Source organism: Protomyctophum bolini, assembly GCF_963924005.1.
Source record: "Protomyctophum bolini genome assembly, chromosome: 10".
Lineage (NCBI taxonomy): Eukaryota > Metazoa > Chordata > Actinopteri > Myctophiformes > Myctophidae > Protomyctophum > Protomyctophum bolini.
The window spans coordinates 28,810,579-28,835,175 of NC_137871.1; the positions used below are offsets into that span (position 1 = coordinate 28,810,579).

General features: G+C 41.9%; 1 protein-coding gene across 5 annotated transcripts in view; it reads left to right on the plus strand.

Moving 5' to 3' along the window:
- diaph2 (diaphanous-related formin 2) overlaps nt 1-24,597 on the plus strand; it is a 539,224-nt gene that overhangs the window by 345,536 nt on the left and 169,091 nt on the right. For all 5 annotated transcript variants that reach the window (XM_080774225.1, XM_080774228.1, XM_080774227.1 and 2 more), the window contains one exon: nt 3,430-3,559. In XM_080774225.1, coding sequence (XP_080630351.1) covers nt 3,430-3,559 — 130 coding nt within the window. The remainder of the gene's footprint in view (nt 1-3,429; nt 3,560-24,597) is intronic.

Here is a 24,597-nt window from a genome sequence, read left to right on the forward strand (position 1 = left end):
ATCCGCGACTCACGAATGTGGTCCCGACGTTGTAAGCGGTCTCCCAGGGACACGTGGGAACTAAATGACTGATGTGATTGATTGGTGTCATAGATGGCAATATCATTCCAACAATAATTCAAACAATACTACCTGTAGTGCTTGTCTGGATGGTTAAGTACACGGAGCCCTTTCATCCCTCAGAGAGCAATTGCTATCTTTGATTAATACATAAATACATGCATAGAGCAATTGCTGAGCTATGCCTTGTTAATGGATTAATCAATTTCAGTGGTTCTCCAATTGAGGTCCACCGCAAATCATCGTACCTGAGAATAATCACCGTTTAATCCTGGGAAGACTTCCTCCACTTTTGGAAAAAAAAAGATACAAAGGTTCCGTGAGGGCTAAAAGGCCATATTGATCACTGAGATACATTTGAACAAGCAATTATGACAAAATGTGCTCAAAATGCGCTCAGATTAATATTGTTGCCATTGTTTGCCTAAGCCTTATGCGATCCCCTTGCCATGCATATCATTGTCAGTAATCCTTGATCATTACAACAGGATCACACCACTGGGGGGGGGGTTGTTGTCAGCGAGACTGACTCCCAATCGATAGACTTGAAAACAAAAGACCAAGGAGTTGATGAGCAGGAAAACGACGCAAGCCACCGTGTTGCTCACCGACAATAACTGATTCAGACAGTCATTTATTTCCTGCAAGCCAAACCGCCAACGTAAGTGTAGGAGGTTCAATTCAAGAGTCACAACAGCTATTTTACCGTGGGTCATTGGGTTAATACTAAGTGTTTTGTTTTTGCTGTGACCAACTTCCTTCCATTTTACAAAACGTTGTCTCCTCTCTCTCTCTCTCTCTCTCTCTCTCTCTCTCTCTCTCTATTTATATTGTCCCAATTATCCCTATGCCTGCATTCATTGCCTGCATGCCAACACACTTTATTTTGTCATTGTCGGGTGGAGACCTCATGTACAAAACAATTACTTTTCATGATTCGTAATTCAAAGGTAGCAGACCTATAGAAGCTCACTTTGCTCATATCGTGTCGCGTTTTGATTTGAGGTTGTGGATCTGCTGCTATAGAGGGTATGTGGCTGAAGAAAGTGAATGGCAGATTGAGTGGCAAATCGAGTGGCAAAGTTGGTGACAAAGTGAATTTAATGTTGTTTAAAGTCATTTAATGCAATCAAATATGACTTGACTTTTCTGTTTGGATGTATGGGCTGTGACGCTGTAGTATGATCAATTATGGCCTTCATTTTACAAAAAAAAAAACACAAAAAGTTAGACGATTTGCTATTGTTCACTTGCTGCTGTTGATCCCTACTGGGAACATCTCTAGTGTCTCAACCCTCCTCGCGGTTCAACAGTAACACACAACTCACTGGTGCAGCGAGTTACTGCCCTCCCCGTCCTTAGTAGCTTCGTTTTCATTTAGTTTTTATTTAGTTTTCATCAGTGAAAAAAGGTAGTCAACGAACATTTTCCGTCATTCTGTCCGACGAGCAAATCCCTACACTTCGCAATGGTGGACAGGAACTTTACCGCTGCACCACCCGAATGCCAAAAAACAACACTATTATGTTAAACTCCATGTCAGTTGAAAACCAGACCAGGTGCAACAGTATCAATGTTGAAGTGCTGTACACTTAGTGTGTCAAAAGCACTAGCACTTAGTTACAACAAACGAAAAAGTACGAAAGATTCAAATTCAACTAAATTAAATGCCAACACTAAGTAGCCTACGATTGTATTGTTGAACGACAAGTGATTTATATATAAAGGCGCAAATTCAAGAGGTTTTATCTGGATAGTGCTGTGATGGGATATTGTTTTGGAAGGAGATGGATGTGCTCTGAGCAGTTTAACATTTTCCTGGGTAAACTGCCAGCTCCCCACTCCACAGCCAGTCAAAACACTGTAACCTCAGTGTAGCAATAAAATCTCAATCACACAATACATGTGTTGCGGGAAGACAGCCAGGAGTTGAAAGTTTGGCATGTCTGTTCAAAGGAGAAGAGGGTTGAATGATATCACATCTGCTGTTGCTGCACTAAACAGTGTTTTCACCGTGTCCTGCTAAGCTTAGCTTTAGGACATAGCAGCCATTGCCATGTCCGCAAATGCCTCTCCCTCCTGCAACCATGGCAGGATTGGTAGTGGCTCTGAACAAGGTTGCATGCTTGGGGATCAGAAGGATCCCGTTTAAATCACCGGCTCCCCCTTGGTTCGTGTCAAAGTGTCCTCGAGCAGGGGTCTTAAACATTGTTCAGGCCAAGGACCCCATATCTGGGAGAGAGATGAAGCCCGGACCACTACACCATTTATAAAATTGTGTTGCAGATTAAACTGCACATAGATGCCTTCATAGACTTGTTTGACAGCACTATCATCAGTGTATGTTGGATTCATGTTAATGTCTATTATCACGTATTAAACCATCAATAGTCTGCTCTTCTTTCCATCTCTGTGCCGAAAATTGCCGATCTACAAGTTCGCAACGCCTTGCACACTATTTTAAGCTAAAGTTCTCATTAGAAAGGTAATGCTAGGGTTCAAGTGGTTAATGTAAAAATAAATCACACCTGTGTGAAGTGAGGGGCGCCCTGAGGGGGCCCCTGTAGTAACTCTGAGGACCCCCTAGTCAGGGACCTCCTGTTGAAGACCCCTGCCCTTGCTTGAGCATGACAGTGTATCCCTAACTGTTCCTGTTGAGCAGGTTGATGCAGGTGAATGTAAGTGTAACTTGTGGTTGTGACAAATTGCATCTATTGGAACGCAGGTTATTTTTTCCATTTACTGAAACATAACGCTTTTAGACATGCAAGTTTTCTGCTCAACAGCAATGATGTATACATCCACATTTTTTGTTGATAATGGTTTACAAGAATTCCTGTGGTCATGAGATGCATTTAGCAAAATGTCGACCGAAGACTGAATAGTGCATACCTGCAATTACAAGGAAATAACTAACACTGACATATTGTGCATTGTACAGTGGGCTACAAGGGATAATAATTGTCCATCCTGATTGAAGGTCTAACGACCGAAACGTAAAAATAAAGAGCAACATTTATTTTGCAAGTTCCTGACAGTGTGCGGGTCCTATTCTTTGTCATTCAGAGATCCCCTTATGTTTATATGCACTTTATCATACACACCTGCCACCAACCTTTCATGGTGTGCATCTGCCCGTTTCTAAAATGCGTTGGCTGTTCAAAAGTAGCAGATATAGGCCTAGAAGCTCACAGTGTGTCACTTCACTACATCTGCTATTTTTTTAACATTTTCGAAAACCTTTTACTACTGCCTAAAAAGTACTGATTTGTAGAATGAGCCTCAGTTGTAGAATGAGCCTCATGGTCTTCATGGTTTAAACAATGTTGGGATTGACGCTTTATAATTATACCTTAATTTCCTTTGCAGCTTCGAGACACTAAATCCATCGATCACAGTACGACGCTTCTGCATTTCCTGGCCGACAAGTCGGAGGAGAAGTTCCCTGAGATTTATAGGTTCCCCGAAGAACTGGAACACGTGGAAAGTGCCAGTAGAGGTACGTCTGTCTAACAGTCACACCACTGAGTAACTAAGCATAATACGCTACACCAAGGACACAACACCAAGACAATACAAGAGGTTCTCAGTCCCCACTATACACAGATAATATTATGCTTAGTTACCACTGAGTAACTAAGCATAATACGCTACACCAAGGACACAACACCAAGACAATACAAGAGGTTCTCAGTCCCCACTATACACAGATAATCCACTATAATGTCGCCTTGGCTCAGGGTACAAAACCCGTGCTGAAAAGAACCTTTTCCCACTTCAAGCATCTGTAGTTTCGCTCATATTTAGAATCGGTGTCATTATGTTATTGTTAGTGCTAAGCACGTGATGGTCTTATTGTTCATATCAAAAAGTGTGTGTAGTGTCAGTAGGGGAAGTCCGATAATCTTGGAAGCAATGCGTGTAATCCTGAATATGTAGCGTCTTGTTATTACCCCAGGTTATTACTGTAGGGTGACGCTGCTTCAATGGTTGAAACGGAATTCCATGCACTTCCATGTAACTAGGTAATAACTTAATGCTTACTATCCATAGTAACTATTTAATTACCATCTAGATCAGTGGTTCCCAAACTTTTTCATATCAAGGACCCCCAAATGGACACTAATTAGCCCGCGGACACCCATTTGAAAATACATGCAAGGGACCCACATATGAGAAGATTTTTATAAGCTCTAGGAGTGATTCTCAACCCGTTTAATTTCAAGGACCCACACTGTCCACAGTTTGACATGCATTAGTCTATACTGACCCCCATCTGGAACCTCCATTTATATTGTAAAATCAAAGTAAATTTAACTCTGAGAGAGTACTGGAACCTAACGGGTCCGTTTGGTTCCATTTGTACACTCTCAGAGTTACAGACCCCTAAGTGAACATTTGGTTCCAAACTATCATTTAGCTGGGGACCCCCTGGAACTCCCTCAAGGACCCCTGGTGGTCCCCGGACCCCACTTTGGGAACCACTGATCTAGATTCCTGGTAAATACCTGGCGATTAGGGCATGCTGACATGGTCCTATACACAGAGCAAGTCATTATAAGAATTTATAACATCATTTCAAATTAGTGTGACTGGTTTGCTAAAAAAAAGTACTGTAGGCCTATGTTTTTAGCTAAGCCGATTTATCTCAAACCCACAGTCGCAGAACTTGAAAGCATATACTAGCAGATAGGGAAAAAAGTTGGTTAAACATGCAATTTATTCTACTGTAGCAAATCACTCGTCTGCTAACTGCCATTTCTTCCCAGTGGTTCATTCCCTCATGCTCTGTTTGGCTTTTCTGTTTCTTGTTCCGTCGACTACCAATTCAAATCCCTCAGCAAATGCCCTGGCATAGTTTTGCAGCTTGCAATTTCAATCAACATGCTGCTGATTACAATTAAGATGTCATCAGCTTGTTTCTCTGTCGATAGATCTTTTGATTTTTTTCCTTCTAAACCTCGTTTCCCACTTGCCTCCAGGATAATAGAAAGGAATTCCTCCTCTGTGGCATAAGCTCTGTTAAACCAGATGATGATTAGACAATGGGATTTGTCTGCGCTTTATCACATTGATCCCAAAACTTTCAGACTGTTTTCTTTTGCCTCTTAAAGGATTTCACTGTTGTGACCTTGGGACGCTTTTCCTTAACCATACTTCCATTAAAAAACTTAAAAATGACTCAAACAAGAACTTAAAAGACATTTGGCAGCTTGATTTTAGACCATTGATTTTGAACCTATATTGTACCACTTTAGGGAAGTCTGAATGTCGGTCCTCGTTGGTTTTGTATTAATGTGCTTTAAGAGAGTGTGAAAGCTTTTCCAAACATATTTTAATAATAACAAAACTAAGTAGCACATGAATGCGGTGGAAACATTTTAGTCTTTTAGTCTTTTAGTCGTTTGTTGTCCAGCCGAAGTTCCATTCTGGTGCATTGACAGTATGGTCTGGGCAGCCCTGTGACCACACTGGCCCATTTGTGTGTAGTGTATTTTTTTATTGCCATGCCTTAATTATAGAAATGCTGCTGGCATTGTGTCTTAAAAACACAGGAGACCTGCGCACCGCAGTGTCAACAACGTAGGAAAAGTGAATGCCACACCAATTAGGACCCACGTGTCATGTGATGTAGCCACCGAATGGTATGCGGCATAAATAAATTGCCCATTTCTAACCTTCAAGTCGATTAGCTTTAGTGACACATACTGTATTGTCAATCCCCCTGGTAAACCCTTAGCTATTAATTTGGTCCTGTCGTGACGGACAGCCCTCTCTCTCTCATTGTGCGAGGAATAGAGTTGTCTTTCTGGCCATGCTGTCATTCTGCCTGTCAATAAACTAATTCCAGTCTAATTCCATTCTCAAGTATTTGGTGGAATTCCCCTGAGGCATGTTTACTTTTATATTACTCGCCTAATTGGTTATTTAATCTAATTCAACTCATTATGTGCTTGACTGAGACTGGCAGGCATTTCAAAAGTGGACTAACAATCTTTCTGCATATAGATGGATGGGTTGAGTACATGGAGAAATCCTGGACGGTGTCAATTCATGCCATTCCGTCGACAATCAATTATTCAAGAGAATTGTTATTAAATTGTCTGAGACCAATAAATAGTTGCTGCTTGCAATACCCCACAGGGAATAACTTAATGGGTGAGAGGGCTAATAATACCACCATTCCTCTCTCCTCATGTTACACTAAAGCACATCATATGTGCTCCCATCTATAAGCTCACAACGCGTCACAATGCGGCTGTTTTTTGTTGTAGAGTGAAAATAATTCAAGTGCCAAGTAAGGAGTACGGAGCGAACTCGGATGACCCGGTCACGGTTATTAAAGTATATGTATATGGGGTTTAAGTGGTTAGTGTGGCACTGTAGCACCGATGGACACAATGATGTGAGGCCCTGAAGAGATTCAACATCAAGTAGCAACAGTGCCAATGCTGAATTAAAGAAAGGCTTGCCTGTGTCGAAGTAAGAGAAACGAAACTTTGTTTGAACAACGCCTTGTCTTGCCCTCTCTCTTCCTTTCATCGTGAGAGATGTTGCCACACCTCTTTTTTTTTTTCTGGTGATTTCTGCTGCTCTTTATGGCGTGTTTAATCTGTGGGTGGAAGCAAAGCTTAAATCCCTGCTGTCTAGCCATGCAAAGCACATTTTATCAGACTTGCTTTGAGCTGGATCACAAAGGAGCGTGGTGATGACAGGCAGTGCAGTGGCCCAATCCCTGTCTGTTTGGAGGGTCTTTACTCTGTTGTAGAACAACAGAAACTCACTGAATAATTTAGCACTAGATCCAGGTACTTTGCAAGCTTTTGTTTCTCATCAGGTAAGCTGGCATGAGAACATGAAATGTGGTTGCTTCCTGAACCTAGTGCACTTAGTGCATATAGGGCACTGCACTATTTACTGGCTTTGCCATCTTATATTATATTTTACTTTATTTTCTCACTTTAAATAAGATGGCATTTTCTCCTCCTGAATTCTTTTTTTATTATTCTCTCACCCACTATTACCGCCTCCTCTTTCGGCTCTCTCCATGCAGTCTTTGACTAAACAACTTTCCGTATAATGAGAGGGGATTTTGACTTGTAGGATTTCACTTCCTTTCCATATCAAACACCTTCTTCAAAAAGTCACGCCGAGGGTTGCACACACAGCTTCAGCAACTTGCACATGCTTTGCTAGAATTCAGTATGTGGATAATTATCCACATCTTTACGTGAGCAAAGCTTATTGTGTCATTGGTGCGAAACATAGTCAGAGATAGCCTGTGGCCTGCAAGCATGTGATTTCTGACTGTTGCGTCAAGAGACCAAAGTGGGCTCTCTGTGTGTGTGTGTGTGTGTGTGTGTGTGTGTGTGTGTGTGTGTGTGTGTGTGTGTGTGTGTGTGTGTGTGTGTGTGTGTGTGTGTGTGTGTGTGTGTGTGTGTGTGTGTGTGTGTGTGTGTGTGTGTGTGCGCACACATTTGTGTAAGACACACAATGACATACACAGACACACAATGTGTAAGACACATTTGTGACAAAGTTCGGACATCATACCAGTTGATTTTGGGAAGGAAATTGGTAAAAGTGGAGCTGGTAATGATGCGAGGCGTTTAGATGTAATCACACAAAGACTGGAACCTGCATATTTATCACACCTCATTGCTACAGTATGTGCAATCAGTTCTGTCTGTCTGATTTCCTCTAGTTGATTGTCCTGCTCCTGTCCTGACTTTCCCCTCCTCCATTTATATACCTTACAGCTGTCTGGATGTACTGTCTGTACGTTCACTTTTACTTTATCTGATGTAGGCCTGCAATTACACTTTATTTTCTTAGCCCGCAACTATCCATTATTTTCTTAGAATGCAACCATCCATTATTTTCTTTGTTTCATTGTTTTCCCCAGACCATACCCACATTTTCTTTTGTCGCAAGTCTAAATCTTAATGAAGGATGATGGCTAATCTATTTTAACTGCATTATTGCACATTCCACTTTTGGTTAAAGTGGCCTACTGTGTGGCATTTGCAGGTAATGGCTACTGGATTCAATAAGAAGTCTCATTTAGCCATTTTCACTTTGGCTGATTGCATTATTTGTTAAGTGACTGTCCCGTTACCACCTTTTGATTTATCACCCATTATGTTGGATAAATCATAGTTATCGTACAGTGATCATTGTCGGTTGAAAATTATGTTTCAGAAAATGGCTCCTACTGTTATGTCATGTGTGGCTATATTATTTATTTTTTAATGTAATATCTTTGTGGCTTTTCTCTGCCTTGTCTTGTTGATAGTCCACATTGAAGAGAGCCATGCAGCAAAGGTGCGCCATAGAGTTATATAAATAATGTGAGTCGAGCCCAAAGTTCTTCAGTCAAGCCCTCTCGGTTACAGTGTTTCCACACCTAAGCGGAAAACGGCCGACAGAAGAAGCTGTTCTTTTCAGAGTTTTTAGACAGCTGGTGGATGGAAAAGAAGCTCCACCTCCGCGGATGACTGCCGCGGAGGAGAGCGTTTCCGGGAATCTGGCCGTTGCGGCAGTCGTCCGCGGAGGTGGAGCTTAATTTCCATCCACCAGCTGTCTAAAAACCCGGAAAATAAGCTGTCCGACAGCCGAAACGTCCGCGGCTCTTTAGTAAGTCTGGCAGCACCTTTATGGGCGCTTTAGGTTCTCCTGGTTGGAGCGGCAAACCCGAGAGTCGCTGTCAGGCATCAGAACCTCCGTGGTACAGTATGTGCCTTCACCACCATGTGTGGCTATTCTGACTCCACCTTATAGTTCATGTAATGATTTATAAAGTATAACCATTGTTATCTTTGCTTTGCTTTTGAAGTGGGACTGCAATGACTTTTCTAAAACTGAAGCCTGTAGGTTTCTGGACCAATCAGAGCATCACATCCCTTCAGGCTATGGGACATTAGTAGCTCCGCTACACACAGGTTTGTTTTCAAGTGAGAGACAGACGGACAGCTCAGCATGTTTGCTGCTATGTGGCTTATTTCTAACGTACTGTATAATGTTTCCAGACATATTTTAGCATGCTGATTCAGTTTAAAGTGAGTAATACACCGTCTGGATGTCGTCTTGAATGAGATTAAAAACGGAGTAGTTCAGCTTTGGAGGAACGTACAACTATGGGAATCATACAGGTGAATGAAACTACGATTCGTTTTTATTCATTGGGCCTCATTATGTCATCACACAGCACGTTTTCGTTCAAAAGAAGTGGACTTTTGGTATAAAAATACACACACATTGAAATGTTCCCATTGTTTTGGCATCTATTGTTAGGTATCCCAATATGATGACCACGGATATGCTCTTCTAAAGTATGAAAAATGTATTTTTCATTTCACTACATGGATTGAGAGAACTTGTCTTCTATGTGTGTCTCTCATGTTGCCTCAGACAGTGCAGTGTAACCATAGCATAGCGGCAGACATGATGCAGTAGAGGTCAGTCTTAACTGGAGCCTAGCCCAGGCACACACACACACAGAGTGGTCCCCGTAGGAGACGCCCATTCCCTCTCAAAGGGCTCAGCCATCATCAAAAGGCTACCTGCACCAAGGTCAATACTAATTAAAATCCACAGGATTACCCAAGGAGGCAGAGCCAGCCGTGTGCTGATGATGCTTCTCAAGGTGGGAATGGGACAAGGTGAACAGCCCTGAACGGTGATTCATTTGGTTTCATTTATTCAGATATTTGTTTCTGGCAAATGCCTTTTTTGTTTCGTTTTTGCTTTCAGTAGCCTATACTTGAACATCGTAAACTGATGATAAGCACAAATATAGCTGCAAACAGCTATAAGACAGGGTCAAGCTCAAAAAGAAAAAAAGCTATACGCAATATACACAAAAAGCTATAATAAACAAGAATAAATGAAGTGAGGGGTGCTCTTATACATCATCACATCCCGTGCTCAGCCAATCAAATCATCACGAATGGCCCTCTACCATAATTTGCTGAATTGCGTGAAAAACGATAGCACAGAACTAACATTTGTTGAGACTGTTTTCGATAATGTTGACAATGTTTGAACTTTTTTGTAAAGTTTTGGCAATTGGCAGTAATGCCCCCATGCCCCAAATAGACACACAAAAAAACGAATTTGAGTATGGCTTTGTTCCCTTTTGGGCTGAAAGGAGACCCTGTTACCACTGTGGGTGCCACTTGGTGTCTGTTGATAATCTAATCAGAGGCCATGGCCTCATGGGGCCATGTACTCTGTTGATTGGCGTCACAATACAAGTTGATTAGCATGTAATCAAGCAGTGTTTTGCTGCAACATAAGTGGTGACACTTTTGAATCTGGCCATGTGCCTGGCTTTATCCTTTGTTCCTGTGGGTATGAAACGTGCAGAATTTATTTATATATATATATATATATATATATATATATATATATATATATATATATATATATACAGCTGTCGTCGTGTGGCGCGCCTCATTGTTAACAGATGTTGAGATGTGGTGCCCAAGACGTCTGGGGACGTCTTTCGGAATTTTTTGTGAAAAGAAAAATCGGCCAAATCTGCTGAGCACTCTACGTCTTTATTCTGAAAACATCCATGGGCAACTGTTGTGTTAAATGTGTGTATAGGTGGTTTGTATGTCTATTCTTTTTTGGACACAGTCTGTGACGCACATTAGACCTATGGGGTTGAGAGGCAATGATTGATGTAAACTACTAAGTTGGCAGTTGATAATAATTGTAGCTCTGTTCGGGACTGTTGCGAACGGGGACTGGACATAACTCCGTCACTTCAGAGGAGTTCAAAGGGAGCTACTACTAGTTTACTCACCCCTGGAATGCATTAGAATGGTGGAAATGGAAGATTAACAGCAACGTGTTGAACGTGAATTACATAAAAACCTTTATTTGGGCAATTTCTTGATATTTGCACTGAATATGGAATCAGAATAATTCGGGCCTCTTTCCTGCGAAGGGAAGCAGATGCAAAGTTTGCACATAAGAGCTTGCACAAACTCCACTGTACATCAATGAAAATTCCATGAAAATTCTGTTTGGTTCATTTTAGAATTATTTTTCTGGTACTCAGAACTCGGGTGGGAAAATCATGAATACCTGAAGATCACACAAGGACTTCATACTATTATTAATGTATTTAAATATATAAGTATATATAGATATACTCTATACATATATTATAGATATATATTTATATATTACCAGGGACTGTACATTCATCATGAAAATGAAGGGCACACACAGTTGCAGGCCTCAAATTGGTCATATGGGGATACAGCAGCCCGGGCAGAGTGGTGTCGCGTCCTGCTCCATGCCCTGTGCCCTCCACTAGCCTCATGCCTTGCCCACAAGTGTGCCTGCCCGTCAGTGCCAAGTGGGCCATGGTGTGTGTGTGTGTGTGTGTGTGTGTGTGTGTGTGTGTCTGTGTGTGTCTGTGTCTGTCTGTCTGAGTGTTTATATATATATATTGTTGCTCCAGTTCCCCACCATGTTTCTGCTCACCACACACATCTGCTCGGTGCTCATATGCGATAATTAAAGACTGGTGATTTCCCCCAGGTGCAACCATTGCGGGGATAAAGATCAGGAGTTCACACCGATGTCTCGGCGAAAAGGAAACACACCGACCAAAAAACATCGTGCGTTTTGTTAGTTAAGCTTTAAATGGGGTCAGGTTGAACATCGCTGCTGGCACTCCTTGTACCGTGTCTGATGTGGGACGTCGGAATCATGTTCCAATGGAGATTCACCTCTCACTCCTCTACGCTGTGATAGCTTTCATTACTTCTCTGACACATACAGACGACTCCGCTCAGTCCATGGCACTCGCCTATGCACTGCATCAACTTTCATTTGCCTGCATTAAGTGCCCATAATACCTGAGGCCAATTCTACAAATGCCTTCTAAATTAGCTAGTTCTTTCAAGATGTATATTTTTTTTTAACAAATAGCTCGATGTACAAGCTCGCAGTGCGGCACATAGTGATATTATTTTTTTAATTATTTTTTAATAGCCAACACCCAACTCTAAAATGCTTTCCTGGTTTTAATGAGTTAAAACCACCCTGCAGACTTTGTTTTATGGTAAATGGCAAAGGGAGCAGATCTGCAATATTTGTGAGCTTAATTGTAGATCTGCCATTTTCATTGCATATTTGCCTATTTTTGCTATTTCTCTCCCATGTCCATACATTGTACGTACCCCCCAGCTAGGGGACGTTATATGCCAAGTCTATAATACGGACCCCAACGTATACTATGCCCTATATGTTGCATGTTTTACTATTTTAAAACATAGCCGATCTTCAAGCTAACAACGTGTCGATGTAGATCGCCTAGTTGAACTATTTTTAAAAGTTTTAAAATAGTACAAAATTAAATGGCAAATAAGTTTAGGGAAAAGGGTGGCGCAAGATGGAGGCCTCTGTGTATATAATGGTTGAGCTGCACGGCAGCTTTTAACATACATCCGGTTGCTATGCAACGCCTCCGTCACCACCAGCTATGGGACGTTAAAGAGGTTTGACGTTTTCAAACCTCCATAAATCGGAATCCATGAGAGCTGTCCATGGTGGATCTTCAGCCATCCAAAGTTCGGATGTCATTTGTGACTTTCTACCGTGTCGCTCCAGACATGTAAACGTTTCTGTGTTTCTGGTAAACACTGTGTGTGCTAATGCTAATGATAGCAAAGTGTGTGTATTGAGTGAGTGTGTGTATGGGTATGAGGGTGTAGCATAGGTTAACTCCATTTATGCTAAAAGCTAGAGGCTTTTTGTTCGCCTATCATGACATACTGTACACCGAATAGGAATGTTAGAGTTCATGTGGTTAATTTTCTTCGCTATGCAAATAGCGGATCAAAACACACTGTACTGTGTGTCCTTGAGTCGACTGAAGCGCATCAACTCATACTGTACCCCTGCATTTCTTTTTCTCCATTTTCCCTTTCAGTCTTTCTTTTTTTTCTCTCTCTCTCTCTCTCTCTCTCTCTCTCTCTCTCTCTCTCTCTCTCTCTCTCTCTTTCTCTCTCGTCTTTTCTCTAAAGCAGTCCTTTTCAATGGCTGTACAATTGGACAGCGAGCCTATACAGTCATGGGGAATGTAGTCTTTGAGCCAGTATTTTCATACCCCTGACCTCATCTTAATAGCAGCCGCAGAGGCTTGAGTGAAGTGTCATTGGCCAATTTGCCTTGTTAAATCTCCCCTAGAGATGAATATGTGCAGCCTGACAATGGGAGCCGAGGCTGTGTGGTGATTCCACTCAATCAGCGCCGCGCCGACAATCCGTCTTGACAATCCGGGAAAAAGAGGAAATATGACACAAATGTTCTCATAAATCTATTTAGTATAAGGCATAGCCAAGGGCAAAGTACTTTGGAGCCTGCAAGAGAGAAAATGGAGTGGGAAAAAAAAAAAAGTTGAACTCAGAGGATATTAATACCGCTGTGAATATATCTATTATCCACATTCATTTTCAAGGCACTGCGGCATAATAAAGCAGTGCCCATTTCCCATTTAAACTCCTAGCAGTACGTGGCTCTGGGCTGTATTACGTAGACAGAATGCCTTTCTGTATGGGGCGGAACACAGAGAGGATAATTTGTCTTTCAGTTTCAATGGAGAGACGCTGCGCGGGGGGAACGGTCGAGTTGGGAGGAGATTCTCTTGTTGCCATCCCAGGGAGCCCTGGTATCTGATTGACACAGAAAGAAGCATGGAGAAAGATAGACTGGGTTAAACAAAGGACTTCCTCAGTGGGCTAATGAACGGGCCTGTGTTTGCCTCAGATTGTTGATTGTTATTGTACATGGCTACATGCATGCAGTTATTATTTCATTTAATACAATGGTGTTGAGCGGGTTCAGGTAGGGATGTTGGGAGAGAACATCATGTGACCCATGGGAGGATCAGCTTTTTCCCAAATGTTCAATTATTTCCTTCACGGCTGTCCATTGTCAGTGGTTTTGGTGCAATATTTGTTTAATTATTATTATTTATATATTTTTAGGCCACGCATTGTAACTGTAGACTGCAGTCACATGAAGTCAAATCAGATTTTTCTTCTTTTGGCCCGACCATTCACACTACCGTTTGCAAGTGACCAGATCCGATCTGTTCGTTCAGACTGATTTTAACAACTCAACCCAAAGCCACCCTGCGTCGACATATCTGCTTTGGTTTCTGTGGTAACCAACAACAATCTGACATTGCAGATAGGACCGCGTGTAGCCGTTCTCTTCCATTCTGCGAGAAATGAAACGTCCTTGTTTCTGTACATTTCAAGTTTAGTTTGTACGGAGACATCCTCCAATGACAGGAGAGCCAAAGTCTGACGTAATTTCACATCCTACACGGTTTGCATTTAACCGCCTCCCCCCAGTTCAGAATTCCAATAACTTTTTCATATCGCGTCAAATAAGAACTGTGTTCCAAAAATAAACAAATGATCCCGACGGCTCATATGGATATAATGTAACTGACAGTGAGAAAACGCTAATGTTACACCCACCGAAATATTAACATTTTTGCTAGAAACAGACTGTATCAAATATGACTGACTGACTGACTGACTGACTGACTGTTAATATCGCAGAGACAGTTTATTTATTTTTGAAAAAATTAAACTTCTGCGACCCAGCCCAGGGAATGAGCGATTATGGAACATATTTTCAGATGGGGGTCGGCAGAAAATTACATATAATTGTTGGGGTCCTTGACATGCAATATTGAGAACCACGCACTGATATTGTCATGATTTAGAATACTTTTATTTTAATTTCGACGTCAGGCCTAAATGGGTTAAGATAACACAAAGATTTACACTCCCGGAAGTTGATCATTTACGAGACAAACAGTATAGGCAACACGGAACATTGTCCAGACAGAATATAATAAAACTATAGATTGACAGGGCAATATAATTGTATCACAGTAGACAAATACAGTAGAAGCCAATGAAAGCTGTATTTGTGGCTTGTTCTACTGAAATGTTCCAGCTGTCACACCTGAGGAGGAGTACATTCTAGTCTCAGATCAATCCATAGAGATGTGCCCTATATTTTACTGAATTGCTCATGCCACAAAATATGTGGTCCTTACCACTGCTTCACAACCTTGTATGGCAAATAGGTTTGTGGGTAAATGCTTGGAGACAGCCAGAAAGACAGACAGCCATATAAGGAGATATAGTATAGTATAGTTTAATAAAGTTTATATTAGTTGCTAATTGAAGTATGTAATTAAATTAGCAGCAAGACAAAGAAGAAAATGTTTTCTCCCTCAGTCAGTGGTAAAGCAGACACCCACGGTAGCTTTAGCCGCAGATGGCTCAGAAACAAAATGCAATAGTCTGGAAATTAAAAATTATAATAATCAATGGTGTTGCCATGACAAATGACTATTTGTCTTTGCAAATCTATCCGTCTTTCTATTCCATCAGCATGAGCACTGTAATCATTCTATGAACAGATAAACTCAAAACATTCAACACATCCACTAGAATGGACTGACCAGATTTGGGTTGTTCCCTCAGAGTTCAATAATTGATGAATCGGTCAGTTTGGATTTATGGATCAAGACTTAATTGATCATACGTTTTTTTTAAGCTTTTTCCCCCATGCTGAATTAATTATTTATTGAAAAATGATGAGCACTACTCTTGTAAACTCTAGATTTAACAATACAATTATACCTTGTGAATCATTAGAATGTTCAGGTCTCATCAACCCCGGATAAAAAAGGTCCTTTCCATAATTGTATAGTACGTAGGAAACACAAGTTTACAATTGTCTTAATTAAATCGAGGAACTAGTCGACAGTTTTCTATGACTGTTAGTCGACTGATAATGTGAGGCTGGACACAGGTGCTGTCGTCATGTTGCCAGAGTAACCAACTCAAGCACTCCAAGCCTGTTTTCCACAACTACCGTAATTGCATTGTGAAGCACAATGCAATGCTGATTTGAGTCACTCAACACATGAAGGCTATCAACTGAACATTTATGATGGTCGCCTTCGTTCAAGGGCTGGCAGAATACATCATTACAACGTATTTAATTTGTCCACATTTCCTTGTTGCAATGTCTTCACCAGGGCTCCCTTCTGTATAAATAAAGGTCAAATAGATCTGTAACTAACAAGTGATAAAGAATTTCTTCCTCTTTAATTCATTCATTGTATATATCTTTTGACCAAATTCATAGATTGATTTTCGGTGTACTGTAATGTCTACCCTATATCAGAATCATTGAACAACGCGAGAATGGGACAAGAAGTAATTCTGGTCTGGTGAACCACAATATTGATTCCAATAATGAGGGAAGGTTTCTGCATCTCAGCTGGCGTGGTATATTTCGCCACTGAGACAAATTCGACTGGCAAGACGTTGTCAACAGTGGCCGCGTGTCGCTGCTGCAGAACCTAATGAAGTATACATAAAAGCAGTCAACTCACTGGATCTCATCGGGTGGTTAAATCTGGGAAAGGATATTGCATTGTTGCTCATGAAGTCATAATAGTTTACTGTGTGCGTGTGTTTTTGTGCGCGTGTGCCTGTGTGTGCGTGCCTGTGTGTGCGTGCGTGCCTGTGTGTGTGTGTTTTGGTGTGTGTGTGTGTGTGTGTGTGTGTGTGCGTGCGTGCGTGTGCGTGTACGCGTGCGTACGTGTATCAGCTGGTGTTCTATATCAATGCAAAATCTCCTTCAATGCTTGTGTCGGAGAGCTCATCATTTATACATCAGAGGAGTTTGACAAAGGCTACTTGTATTATTGAAGGCACAGCACTCTCCGTGCACACCATGGTGCACACAGTATGACAGACTGTCACTTCTAATTCTCAAGACCAAAATGTATATTTGACTTGACTGGACAGTGGACATTGTGCGGTGCTCTGCAGGCAGATTTCCACATTTAAAGGATTTTGTAAAAGTAAACCAAGGCTATCCCTAAACAAAGGCTGCAGATGCGAGCATAGCACTTTGCTGACCTCCTTGAAAATAGATTATGTCACCATTGAACCTCCTCGGCACACACCAGCAGCTAGAGTACCATGGATGGGAACTAATAGCGAGGCTGAACATCTTAAGAGCCTCGCGTCATTAGCACTTATTCACTTTCCACCCGGCGTCCCTATTTTGTCATTATAAAGTGGAAACCTTCCCATCAATGTAGCATAGGTACACTGGCCCATTAGTGGTCACGGCGGCCGACCAGCAACAACATTGACTCTCGTAGTGTGTGTCACCGAGCCTCCAGACCCCTGGAAGTGATTCTCCGGAGCATGTTGTCCTGTTGGGATCAGCCTGGCCCCGCAGCGTCAAACGGACAGACTGTCACGAGGAATATGAGGAACTGGAAGCAGACCTGTCCAGCTCCACCAGCACAGGATGAGTGATGAGCTCTCCAGAGATCCACCTCATGCTGGATGGGCAGCATCATCCCTCCCTTCTCTCTCCCAATCTCTCTCCCGCAAGGTGTGGGGGCTCTGTGAGGGGGAGAGAGATATACAGAGAGACCTGCTTTCCTGCCTCTCTCCCATCCCTCCTTTCCTCCCACCTTCCATTGCTCTGCGGTTGCTTGCATCCCCACTTTGCCCAGGCAGTATGGATGTAGACGGAGATAGACACATGCAGGGAGTCGGGCTGTCCTGGTTAGCATGGAGCTCCACTCCCTGACAGCAGATCTCTATGAGAGTTGACAATGGGGCCGGGAATGAGAATAATGCTGTTTGCCAGGCTAGAAATTCAGCCTGTCACAGTAGACCACTTGCCATGCCAGAAGTGTTCCGAGGGCTGAGGTGGACAAGGGAAGCTCCATTTAAAATGCAGCAATGTTTTTCTCTTTCAATGCAACCTGATGAATGGAACCAATCCCCCGCGGGTTTAAACTATTCAAGCAATTTCAGAGGTAATGGTCACCCGGTAGGCACGTATGCAGCATCTCGCGTGCACAAACTCAATTCAGAACCAGCATGTGATTGTTAATGTTAGAAAAGTGAAAGCCTGTCAAACACTGGCAGGTATAAAGCCATTTTCTGAATCATTGTGCTATGTCTGTCTGTGTTTTCCGTTGTGATTCTCATGCATTTGTATCAGGGATCAGATAATGTTGCTGCTGGAGTGTTTACTTCAAGTGATACATCTTGAGGCATCTGGGGCCACCTACGGGAGCCAGCAATAACAGAGAAAAGAGACAGCATTGATAATTACCTATAATAGCAGCATGAGTGAAATATCACCTCATTGAGTTTTCACTGCTTTGCAAGACAAAGTGGCCCAGACTGCAGGCAGTTAAATCATTTTAAAACATAGTCGCCCCAAAAGCTTGCAGTTTTGCTTTTGGTGTGCAAAGTTGTGTTGCCATTTTTCAAGCCCCATGTTAGCTGCCAAACTGCACGGGAGTAATACGGATATGTAGAACGCACAAGCAGAGAACACAAGCTGTGCATCACGTCGCAGGGACCAGCTCTCGTTGTTCACAGCAGAAAGAAAAGGTAGAGCCATGCATCTCTCCACTGATGATAATTAGAAGGTAGGGAAAAAAACATCAGACATTTATCTTATCTGCCAGATTTGCCAAATAAAGACATTTCACATGTAGGTTAGACAAATTTGTTATTTATTCATGAATTTGCTACTGTTTTGCCCCCTTTCACTTCGCTACCTAGTAAATGTTATGTTTCACCTACCGCCACTGTGGCTGATGTTTCTGGCTGTGTACGTGTGAATACTGACACATTTATTGGATTGGGCGTCGGTATTAAATACTGTTTTCAACAAGTATGTCATTAAAGCTGCTATAAGCAATAATATGTCACCATTTTAATGACTTTTTTATTTTTGTATTCAGACAGCCAGCAATGGGTGGAACACTCCAAAAAAATGTGTCTCTGTTACTCAGCTAGGGGCCGCAATCTGCATTCAAAGATGTACCTAGAAGCTTTGTCATTGGCCGAGAAAAGAAAACTGCTTTAATATTAGAGATATGTGGAAATAGTCCCCCGTCCCACCTTCTGTTTAGCCTAGAACTGGAGGTCTAGAACTTGGGGTCATGTGATCATGGCGGTGTACTCTGCAGGGCAACTTACTGATTGTACTGAAATACGGCAGCTATTGATCTGTTATGTTATTGATCTTGTACTGTATATAAAACCCTGTATGAGAAGCAGTCTTAACATGACTGAGAGATTATGATGAGACACATGTTTTCCTTTCTGCCTTATCTTCCTTTGGAACCTGGCATGCCCTTTTATCACTCACACTAGATAATGAATTACCTTGCATGCGCTATTCCTGTAATTGAACCATTTATACTGTACACTCCAAATTCCCGATAGAAACTTAAGTGGTAAACGGTCCCATTTATATTATGGAACTTTACTTGTAGAGAAGAAATCGGAGTCCCAGATCCACTTGGGATCGGCAGTGGCTCCAATATGTCGGTCTTGATGTGGCCAGCCTTAGCCTATGATGTCAGTTGTCTATCTTGATGTGGCCAGCCTATGATGTCAGTTGTCTATGAAATGCAGTACATATCTATGATTTATGACACCAAATGACAGTGTCATTGTGGAAGTGAGATCTGAGTTCTGACTTTTTTAATCTACACCCCATTTTGCTTGCAAACACAGGTGTGACATTATGAACATCAAGATATCGTCTCAGTCGTGTGGTAACCCCATACTGTATGTCCAAAATTGTAGGATGATCACGTATAGGGCATTAATTAATGACAAAACACAAGTTTAAATATGGAGATAAGAGGTTTCTGCCCGACGGCAACAATATATATGGCTTGCGGCTGGCAATAGCCGAGTGGTTAAGGCTCAAATCATTAGACTTATGTGGTACATGTCTTAACCACTCGGCTAATGGCTAGTGGTGGCCCCGAGCCTTATCTTGTTATGTGCATCCGGGTTTCCTTCCCAAGCGTGTCGGACTCTCTCTCTCCCTGTTTCTGTCTTCCTACCCTGTGGACTATTTTTTCCTTTGTGGGCTTGGCGACATGCACAAAGAGATCTTTTCAAGGCATGACTTGGATTTGGACTGAACTATGAAAGAAAGAGAATTAGAGATGTTCTGTGGCTGTCTCGAGTGCACATCATAGCCTGATTTATATACCCTACATAACCCCCCACTATTTTAACCTTTTAACTAGTTTATTTTCTAATAAAGGGTTAGGGTTATTATTATATTATACACAGTTGCACGACCGGTGTCGCGCACAAAATATTGTAGATCTGCTATGGTCTGTGTGTGACACTGCGCAGCCAAGAATAAATCAGGGGTAATGGTCAGCAAGAAAAGCTGTTGCAGCCTCTCGGGATCATGTTTTTGTTTTTTTCAATTGCACTCAGCCATAACCATAGTGACAGTTGATTTCAAATTGCCATTGTTTCACCCTGGCAACGTAATTTTCTTTCTTGCAACATGTCAGAGATGTTGTTGCTAGTGGAAATTGATCTAACAGCAATTGGCTACCTTTTATGTTCAAGATTCCACATTTTAATTTCCCAATGTGTGTAACAGTACTGCATCTACAGCCAACTCTAATATTTTGTTATCATTTCCCCATGTTTTTAAACACATTTAATATTGTGCAAGAACATCATAGCATGCTTTCCAGCAGGCGGAGTAATAAGTTAAATTATAGGTCTTCTTCTTAGGCAAGGGGTCTGGAATGGGGACTGTCACATACAACAACAAGAATAACAAATAATTTGCCACACCATCTACTTGAAGATGTCAACATGTTGTTGGAAAAACCGCCCACTCCCCGGAGACAGCCATAATATAAGCAATGAAACCACAGTGTCAAATCTGAGAGCCAGCCATGACATTGACATCAACGTACAGAACTAGTCATCCTTTGATGTACCTAGCGAGCGAGCGCTGTGCGAAGGCTGGCCATGACCATGGAAGCCTTCCTGTCGGAGCCCGATACAACAAGCCACAGGGAAACAGTCTCACTCACACAAGAATGGACTTGCATGGAAATAAAAGGAGCCCCTATGAAGACTGTGTATTATTGTGCATCGTAGATCTGTGTGGCAAGTGAGTCAAATCTCCCAAAAATAGCACAGTGCTCGACAGAGAAGGGAGGAAAATGCGATTGGCTCAGGACATTGCCGCGGAGCTTTGACGTATGTACTGTATTAAACACTGATGCTAGCACGGAAGAGGGTGTTTGTGAGAGGGCCTCACACACCATTCTACTGACCTGTCATGTAATTGCTCAGCATTGGAAACCGCAATGGGACTTTGCCTGGCAAACTGTAAAAAGAGGCACCAACAGGGTGGTTTACCGAGCAGTGCACAAGGGAACTTTGTGAATGTTTTCACAGAGAGAGGAAACTCTGATAACATGACTGTCAGGGGATGCTGATAAGCAAGATAATGAGGAGTATTGCTGTACAAATGTGCAGGAAATTGAGTTTTCCCCCCAGGTGATCCCTGCACCCACCAGATAAGGCCCCATTGAGGTGTTACAATAATGAGTGCAGGGGATTGTAATATTGACTGCAAAATACAGTATGTTCACCGAGCGCAGGGGTCTGTTCTGTTGTGTTCTTCTGTGTGATGGATTAGTGCTGAGATCTATTATTGAAAAGGCCAAGACTGAAGCATTGAAGCAAGGAACTGCACTTCAGTGAGTAACGCCTGATTTATACTCGGTCGCACTGTTGTGTCGCACGCTGGAAATTGCCGATCTATTAAACTCCCAATGTATCGAGCTGCAATGCAGTGTGAGCTTGTAGATCAGTTACATTTTTGTAGCATGACACCATCCGGCACACTGCTAACTATAAATCAGGCTTTAGTACTTAAGTCATTTTTCATTTGCAAACACTTCGGAAGCCACACATTAAGTATTTCTGTATGTATTTAATGATACAGAGTTGGCAGAATTATATTCTGGATTAATCAAAATTCATAAGGGTAACTACTGTAGGCAGGATTGAAGACTAAGTGATGTGTGCGAGAACATTGGAGCCATTATGAAAAACGTGTGTTTTTCTATGTCAGTGGTTCTCAAACGTTTTCATGTCAAGGACCCCCACAATGTATTTGGCCGTCGACCCCAACTAACTATTTTTGTTCCAGGGACCCCCACAAACAAAAGATTTGAGTTGACAAAATCTTTCAAAAATAGCAGATAGCAGATCTACTTGTATACAGTATCTGTTATTTTTCAATAGCCAAAGTAATGGTTAATTTGGCCACAAGGATGCCCGACACTTACTGTTGGCTGAATATTTTATTTGATAGTTTTCTTAATATACACAGTACCGTATGTTGTAAAGCATCTTCCCTTTTTTAATCTTGTGATTCAATTAACAGCTTCCTCTTGCCCATGTTGATGGGCTGACTGCTTGGCCTTTGCTATTGTCACACATCAAGCAGGCGTGTGTCTGTACCCAGTAAAGTACTTTAGTATTGTACTTAAGTACAAATTCAAGGTACCTTTACAATGTGCAATACTTTTACTTCTACTCCACTTCATCTCAGAGGAAAATATTGTACTTTTGTATTTTTTTTACTCCACTTGAATGATTTAAAAACGTTGGTTACCAGTTACTTTGTAGATTTGAATTATTATTAACCACTTCAGCCAAATTTAAACTTGTATATGAAAGGGATTATGAAATACACTATGAATGCATAATGAGTGAAAATTAGTAAAAAACTGTGTTTTTTACATTGCAGTATTGATATTTTTACTTAAGTAAAAAAAAAATAGTACTTTTTTCCACGACTGACTGTACCGACGTGAGCAAGGCCCCGCTGTACAATTTTGAATTAAATTGCGATTTCGGGGCAGCTGTTCTGCCATGTTAAAAAACAGATGGTGGATCATTTCAAATCTCATCCCTCATGTCTCCTGGCAGATATCATTAAGGGGGGAGTGATCCCCCCCAAACCCGCTCTGACCTTTGTCGACGGCGGTCGACATGGCATGTGAAAATCAGAGATCAGGCGAGTGGCATTTTTCAAATCAGCAGAAAGGGAAGGTTAGGGCACTTATCTAGCCTGTCAATTACGGCAGCACTCATTCACGTCGATCAAGCCGAACACACAAATCACGTGAAGCCGTGGAGGGAAATGCACAACATGCCAGATGCGCCATTTATCCCAGGAAGGCAACGGATCGTTCTCAGACCTGATGCACTCGTTGCAGCAAACCTCCCCTGGTTTTCCATTCCTCCCTCTACTAACATTCCCTGGCTTTTTTATTGACCACTGCTCACGGGAACGTGTCTGTGGCTCAAATGCTGTGATAAGGATCTCGGGCACAGCTTTGCGCACTCCGTGCGTCAGCGGGGTTAGGAATTGATTTCGGCCACTAAATTGGGTCATTTTTATCATGGGCTGCCATCAATATATAATTTAAAAGCGTGGCCGAGGCAGGCATCGGCGGGCCAATCGTAGGGGGTTTTACAGGACCCCGGGGAGTGGGTTTCTCAGTGCTCTTTTTGAGTTAACGCATGCCACCGCGTGTAAAGATTCCACCACCTTGTGTGATTTACGCTTCCCAAAGGACCACTACCCTTAGCCAACATGTAGGCAATCACAGCCAGTTTCCCCCACATTTGAATGTGCCTCGTTGGGTTTTCGCAGGACCCACACCGGCATATAAAGACCATACAGTGTGTGTCTGCACTCTGTCATAATCATTATTCTCAACCTGCTATATCTCCTTAGCGTCCTTGTCCTGGGAGAACAATGTGATTGCACATGATGAGGATGTGCTGAAGAATGCAAACGGTGTATAAAACTATGTGCTGCACACTGTGTCTGTCCGCCTCCAGTTTGTACAGTATTATGGTTCAGTCGGTGTGCTTTTGTGAAGCCTATAGCAGGTTTGGTTAAAGAAAATTGTTACTGTAGCAAAGCTATTACAATATTGCCTATTTTCCTTTTGTATGACAGGTAGTTTGTGGAAGCTAGCACAGCTACAGTATTACAATCTCACCCCATCTTCTGTTCTTAACAATCTCCCCTATTTTATTTTATTTTCAATCTCACCAATTTTCTTCCCGCTGCTGTCGGGACAGAAATCCTTTATTTCCATTTTTCATCTATTGTATATTCTTTCTTAAGTCAATACCCTATTTTTATACGTAGTGCAAAAGTAACACAAATAGCTGTTCAATATGAGCTGAACAATGACGTTCCCAAAAATAGGGACACCACGTGCTTTAGTAAATGTTTTGGATATACTTGAGGTTTCTGCCCGACAGCGATGATTTGCAGCCGTTGCTTTGGCCCCGCATTCCCATTCCCGGCTAGTTCCACTCAGTGGTGCAAAGAAGAGTATTTCCAATGTTCTATACTTTTACTTCTGCTCCACTTTTTGTCTTTTTCGCGACTACAGTTATTTGGAAAAGTTAGTTACTACTGTAGTTACTTTGTAGATTTTACTTGGCTATTTGAAAATAGCAGATCAACAAGCTTTGTAGATCTGTTATTTTCAAATGATTTTTTAATACATTTTATACGTATGTTAACAGAACCGTCTACATACGTAATTGTACT